The sequence below is a fragment of the Apis dorsata genome, unplaced genomic scaffold (genome assembly GCF_000469605.1).
Source record: "Apis dorsata unplaced genomic scaffold, Apis dorsata 1.3 scaffold_1104, whole genome shotgun sequence".
NCBI classification, from domain to species: Eukaryota; Metazoa; Arthropoda; class Insecta; order Hymenoptera; family Apidae; genus Apis; species Apis dorsata.
Genome location: NW_006264202.1, coordinates 64,657 through 72,331, shown reverse-complemented (window position 1 = coordinate 72,331; position 7,675 = coordinate 64,657). Strand labels below are relative to the sequence as shown.

At 31.3% G+C, this 7,675-nt stretch overlaps 1 protein-coding gene across 1 annotated transcript in view; it reads left to right on the top strand.

Annotated features, from left to right (window-relative positions):
* LOC102676207 (FH1/FH2 domain-containing protein 3) overlaps positions 1-7,675 on the top strand; it is a 209,166-nt gene that overhangs the window by 140,491 nt on the left and 61,000 nt on the right. Inside the window, exon 4 of the mRNA XM_031514681.1 lies at positions 907-965. Within this exon, the coding sequence (XP_031370541.1) occupies positions 907-965 (59 nt within the window). The remainder of the gene's footprint in view (positions 1-906; positions 966-7,675) is intronic.

Sequence of the window (7,675 nt, the reverse complement as noted above, 5' to 3'; positions counted from 1 at the left end):
TTTTTTTTTTTTTTTTTTTTTTTTGCCCCGGATGTATTTGACGCCGCCATTCCTGTGTCCTCTTCTCTTTCTCTCTTTCTCTCTTTCTCCACGTACGTCCTTCTGCACCCACTCTTCCCCCTCTCCTCTTTCTTCTCCACCTTCTTCACCTCTGAAACCCATTGTACACTCGGTCGCCGTAGTTTCTCAGGGACGAGTGGCGTGGGAAGGTTCGCAGGGCCTTAAAGTTCGCTAGCCAAGGTGCACGAGGCAGATTCTGAACTGGCGGAGCCACTCTAACCCAATTCGTGCAACGCGCGAGCGTTGCGCAAGCGTTCACGCAGGCCCAATTAAGTAATTAGCTGGTGGCTCGATTAATTCGTGGATTAATTGGGATCCATGGGCCCATAGTAAGATATAATTGTATATGTGCGAATTATTCTGTCTTTTTTTCCCTTTTTTAATCCTGCTTAACCTAGTTTTTGGCGAGAGGTTATATTGAGGAGATTATGGATAGGGGATCGAGTAGAGGTAATTTTTGATTTTGGATGCGTGTAGTTTTAGTTAATGATAATTCTTGCACGAAAATATTATCTATTTATCTGATATCATTGAATCATAATACCTTTGCTGTAAATAAATAATATTTACAGTTATAAGATTATTGATAGGAAATGGAAGAATCGTGTTATGTTTCTGGTCATAGGAAAAGATTGTAATACAATTTTAAAGAAATAAAAATTAAGCGATCTTGTTTATGAAAAATAATTAATCGTTCCTTATCTAAATTTTTCAAAACTAGTTTCTTTGAATTTAAATTTAAATAATTGTCTAAATTATTGCTTGTCTAAATAATTCGAATATAGTTTCCCGCCAATTTTGCACGACTCAATCATTGATAACGTTCTCTCTTTCCTTCTGTTACAGCCGAAAGAACTCGATCGTTCTCAGGACACAGCTGTCCGTGAGGGTGCACACCATCATAGGTGAGTATATTGGATGCTTGATTCGAATCTAACCACGAGCTCCCACGATCTACTTGAACGGATCATCCAATTCACGACGATTCCGTCGACCTCTAACCAACATCGTTGGGTCAAATCTTGCTCCACTTCTGTTTCTGATGATCGATAAAGAATCGTTAGTCACGTAACGAATATATCGTCGAATCGGCTACATTGGCTTGAATTTCGATATAATTGGTGTGAATCATCGATATAATAATAATCAAATGTGAAAGGTTAAGTGTATCGTTAAGAGTTTTACGACATTAATTCAATTTGTTTGAAAATTTGAGAAGATCAGATAACTATTCATGCGTATAAATTACGCGATAAAAAATTTTATGACGATATGTTATTTATTTTTTAGAAACGTTTCGAAGATTTCTTTGAACGATACGAATATGAAAAAGTCTTGGACAAATAGAAATCATCTTTTTTATCGACTATTAAAATAATAACAATAATAATAATAATAATAATTCAATAAATTCCTAATAAAATTTTAATTATATAATATATGAAAATCATGCGCGTTTAATTTATACGCGATTTCAAATTCTTGCACATCAACTTTATATCACAATAGATAGAATTAGATAACAAGGTATTAATAATTCTAAAGCGAACAGGGTAATATCTAGCAGCGAATCCATTATAAATTAGGAACATAACTGCAACATTAACTGCATTATCATCGTATTTTTGGAAGCCATTCTAGCCTCGGTTGAAACAAGCTAATTAAAGGTTACAGTGTTAAATAACAAAGGATAAGCATTACTCATTTCGCCGTGAATATTTGCCGAAAAACAATACGTAATATTGCAAACGTGTTGTGTGCACGGCATTTACAAATGAATTTTAGTTATCGCAAATGCGATAATAAACATCGAACGATTATTAATAGAAACATTTCACCCTCTCTTGTTAAATGATCGAATTACGCGTCATTTAAATTTTCCCGCGTTAATTATCGTTCTCACGAAGGATGCATAAATCAATTTTCGGGGAGGAAATAAGAAAATAAGAAAAAAAAAAAAAAAAAGAAAAGAAAAAGAAAGAGTTCCCTTGGGTACCTCTCGAAGAAAGCTTTAATGTGGAGTTACGGTTCGAGATAATTTCTTTTTTTTTTTTCTTTTTTTTTTTCATGAAAACGTCGCACGAAGTAATGACCGGTGTATAAAGTGCAGAACAGTGTAACAACGACAAAAATCGGCCTAGGGATTCGCTAGAGAGCACCGAGCTATTAATCACCGTGACAGGTGATGGTTAACCGCGCAATGTCCAATAAAAATCCGCTGACCACGGATTTTTTTTTTTCATCTCGCAGCCTGGATGCAAATTCGCAACGTTTAATTGCGTGAAAGTAATGATCGTTTACGAGAATATTTTTCGTATTGTGATTAATAAAGTTTGCATCGATATTTTTTATCTTCTTGCTGGAAGATGAGAACATAGGATACATATTCGCGATTGGAATGGGCATATAATAAATATTTTGGAATGTTTGTTGTACAAATTTAAATAATACGTATTTATTAAATTTTATTTAAATATAGCAATTAGACAAACTGAACATATGTAATAGATCTGTTCAAGATATTCAAGCAAGTATTTCCTCTAATTAATTTGAGATTTGAGTTAGACTTGGTATCGCATAGTTATCAAAATCAAGGCTTCAAAGTATAAATTATATTTTGTATTCGACATTTCTCCAGTAAATGCAATTAAATTCATTATAGGTTCAATAAATGTGTCATTATCGGTATATCATTCGGTTCAAACAAAGCCAACTGCAATACCAATGAAACGTCAAGATATATCATTCAAAAGGATATAACTTATCCTTGATTCAAAATTAAATTTTTTCTTATTAATCTATTTTAATTTGATTCTATTAAATTTTCTTTAAGAATAATCAAAATTGTTGTTTTACTTAATATTTTATTTCTCATATAGAATAGATTAATAACAATACAAGATTATACATATCATACAAAAATAAATTAATAATATAACAATTATAAAATTCATTAAATTTAAGAAGAAAATAATTTAAATTAATTTAATTTGTCTTCTTCTTGGAACTGAATTGTCTGAAATTCTAGGAATTTTAATAGAATGTAGATTACAAACTAAATACAATTTAGTATGCTGCTGCTTGAATTAATTAAATTCTATTCAAGAATAAATATTTCTGAATTATTTTTTTCATTATTAGAACATTTTTCAACTCGATATCAATTCCACCATTTTTCTTCGAAAAAAGCATATCAAATGTACACCAACCATCATCCAATCACACGAAGATTCAAAAATCCAATTTATCCTTTTTTTTCTACCATTACAAAGAAACTATTACAAGCCAACAAAGCCTTCATTTTTCTCGATTCTTGCTACACAACCGCAAGAAAGTCGCTGAAGGTCGACAATTCAAGAATATCCTATTCGTGACGTAATTGGAAAAGCGATTACGCTTAGCCGACCTCGCCGAAATTACCAATTTCATCGAGCAATTAACATGCTCGAAGCATTTCCACGAGAGGGACAGTATTTTTGCGGTTTTCTGCCCGTAATTATCCGCGAACCGTCGCTCTTCGTCGCCTTCGTCGTTGGGAACTCGTCGTGAAAACGGCTGAAAGGCGTCCTCGACGCTGGAGGCGGTCGGTTAAATCATAATATTACCCAGGAAAATTGAATCGTACGACACGCGGTGAGATTTCCCGCTAAAATCACCGTGAAAATGGCGGTCTTCGACGAAAACGTGGGCCGTGTCACCTTTTTCTGGCGCGAGGAGAAAGAGATGGCGCTAGGCGATCGATGAAGGGCGAAAGAAATATCTTATTTTGTCAATTTCGAGGAAAAGACAGGGAGGGGTGGTTGAAATTCGACGAGGAGAAAATGTAATAAATGATCGGTTGTTACGATGCCGCCCGTTGAAGCGTATGATTTCAAGATCGAAGCGACACATGTTATCTCTTCTCGTCCTGTTGGGATAAATTTTTCGTGGATATTATAAATATTTTGGATGTAGGTAATGGGATATTTGGTGTATTGATCGTTCTCCATGTCTGGTATAATTTTTTTTGATAAATTGTAAGATTGGAGAAGATTAATTTTGAATGAAATAATTTTTCAAATTTGTAATGCTCGATTTGGTGTGATTTTTTTCTGTAAATGTTGTTAGAAAGATTAAGAAACGCTCGGTAAATGGAAGATAGTTTTGCTTTCTATTAAATGAAAATGAAATATGAAAGTCTGTGTAGTCATTTTTCATATCTGATTTATGGTAGATATGTTTTGTCATTTGATTTATTGCAGAATTACAAATCGGATATAAATATTTATTTTAAAACATATCAAGTGGATTTCACGATTTAAAAAAATTAAATTTATAAATCAATTACTAGAAAATAAAAAAAATTTTATTGTCTTTTTAAATTTCACAATCTGATTTATATGTTTCAAATTTAATCAGATATAAAATTATATTTTAAGTGAATTTAAGACAATTAATATTCCAATTAGTTAGTATTTCAATTTATAATCAATATATCCGAATTTTGGAATTCAATATTTATAATTTCATATAATTTATAATAAAAATCTAATTTATATAGTAAATCAATCTCAAATGAATAGCAAATATTAAAAATGAATTATTCTGAATTTAAATTGGAAATTACCAAAGCAATATATATTTAATTGATATTTGGTTATTAATCTTTATTAAATCCGTTCTAATTGAGAATATTTCGATTATTTAAATACATCTAGATAATCGATATTTCAATTTCATACCTTCCAATTATTGATTCTCGTAGATTTTCGTAAGAATTATTTCATTATCAGCAATTATCACTCACTTCGTGATCTTTCATTCTCATTTCACATTATTCAATTACAAAACATTTGAAACTGAGATCCTTTCTTATTGCAATATACTTTATATGTACATCGGTATTCTTACAACACAAAGACAGTTAATTAAAACGACGAAATGTTTCACAAACTAACGTCGTGATCTCGTAATTCATTAAACGAAATTCGGTTAAACATATTCTAGTTTCTTTTCGAAACGCGACATGCACAATGGCCGCCTTTTCTCGTTATTTTTTAATGAGCAAAGATTTGTTGAAAAATAGGTCTATTTCTCAATATATTCCATTCTGATCGTTGATAAAAAGTTGCAATGAAAATTTTATCGCGACCCCTTGTTATTTTCAGTCGACAGCGTGACTACGTTGCCTGTAGAACTGTACCATATTGTATATTGCTCTCTATGTATGTGTTTGTACAAGTGTAACTGATCCTAAAGAAGTGCAATCGTGATTGTCCTCGTATTTTAATCTTGAATATGTTGTTACATCGTCTGCATCGTGAAATTTAAACTTATTTTATATTAAATCAAGCCTTTATACTTTATACAATTTTCTCTCGAATCAAAACAGGCATCTTGAATCTTTATAATTTTATGTTAAGAATATTTCAAAAATTTTTTTATTATTTAATATTATATATTTACTTACTTTAAAGAATAAAATTTTTTAAAATTTTTAAAGAATGAATTTAGATATTAGATATTTAATAAAAATTTAGAAATTGATTTCTAAATAGTAGATATCAATTTTTATGATGGAAATTATAATTTTTTATTCAGAATAAAATACAGTAAAAATATATCTTTCAAAAGTCATCATTCGATCATTTACAAATCTTTTAATTTCATTATCAAATTATCAATAGTCAAAAGCCAAATGATTTATTTCGATTAATTTTTTTTTCTCTCGAATGCAAATTATATCTTAATTAATAGCTTGAAGAATATTAAGGAGAAACTCATTAATATACAATAAGATTTGACTTTTTAAATTTGCATTTATTAAAAAAGATACTTTTATTTCCAGATAAGTGATTGAAAAATATTCTTAAAATTTTCTTAAAAATATCAACGTACGAATATTTTCTTTTGTCAGTTCTTTATTACAATATAACGATAGTTGACGCGTAAAGAATGTTAATTCGTTTTTAAATCACAATATGTTTTTAAAAAAATTCTTTCTTTCTAAAACAAACGGTAATTAAATGAACGATAAAACGTGTGATTTCTTGGCACGTGCAGTTTGTTATTACGCTTGAAATCGGCCGTCAGACTACCTCTAATTACATGCGTTTGATGGAGGTGACGAGTAATTAAAAGTGATTAAACAGTTGTCTAGAATGTCGTCAACGTGATGAATGTACAAGTTTTTGTAAATTGTACTGTAGCATTTGTCGCCTAATGAAAAGAAACTTCTCGTATTTCAGTATGATACAATGATGTAATTTTAATAGGGAATTTCCAAGAATCTTCTTTTAACTTATCATTAATATATTGAAACGTTTGCTTTTATTCTAATTCTTTATTTAATGATCATTTTATGAGATGATATCTGGTTTGTCGCAAATGAGATTCAAATGTCGCATAGAAGAATAATTCGTTCGAAAAATTCATCTATTTTAATTAATTTTATATTTAATTTTCCATTATAAATTATAACAATAATTTGATTTGATTTTAATTCACTAAGTTAGTTCATAATTATCTTATAAAAGAACACATGAAATAAATATAAATTGATCAAATTTGCCTCGAACCAATTAATAAAAATCATCCTTAACGCGAAATAAAATTATTCGATGATAAAACCGAATTCCCTATCCAACAACAAAAGGAAAAGAAATAGCTCAATTATCGTATTATAATTCGATCCTTTAATTTGGTGGGTAAACCAGTCGATGCAACGATGGAAAATGAGTGCGGGACGTCGGCCGCGGGAAACGCTAACTAACCGCAACCACGGTTTCGAGTTTGGCAAATCGAACGAGACGAAATTCACGGTTGTCTGGCCGTTCGCAGAATTCACCTGCGGGCCGTAGCCGTTCATTGAACCCTACGAAGGTGGTGGAGGAGAGATGATCGAAGGTCCAGAATAAGCGGGAGCGAGGAAAAAAGAGGACGCCGAAAGGGCGGTGGGAGGGCGCGGAAGCCGGCGTGTACCGTGCCGTTTTACATATTTTAACGGTGCTTCGTGTACTTTGGGCGAAACCTGCCGGGCCCTTTCGCTTATTCCCGATATTTCCTCGTTTCCTGACCGCATCTATATTTCAACGGGGCCACAGCCTGTCCATCCTCGGTGAGGCTACGATTAACGCTGAATATTATTAAAGCGACGTGAAATTAATGGAATCTGGCTATTTGTTTTAATTGCTAATGCCGATAATATGATGAATCGACGTCGATGATTTATCGTGTTAGAAGTATTGGTAATTTGAATCTCTTAAAGGAAATTGAATTCTCCCGTTTATCAATAGAAACTTCTTCCTTTTTGAACATATAATATATTTCATAATAAAATAAGAGTAAAGGGATTAATTAAAATGAATCGTCTTCTGTATACCAGAGATATGAGTGTATTATTCTTTCTTTGGATGAAGATGTAGAATGAAATATAATGATCTATAATTTATAAATATAATATCTCAATTCGGGTTTGTTTAAAATTAGTTCATTTAGAATTGGAAAGTTTTGTTTAGGATGAATATTAAATTGCGGTTTTTGCAAGATTGTTTTAATTCATTCCAAAGTATATATTTTGTTTCTTTTGCGGATAATATTATCTTCGATAATGGAAGAATTTGTTTTCTACTTTGTA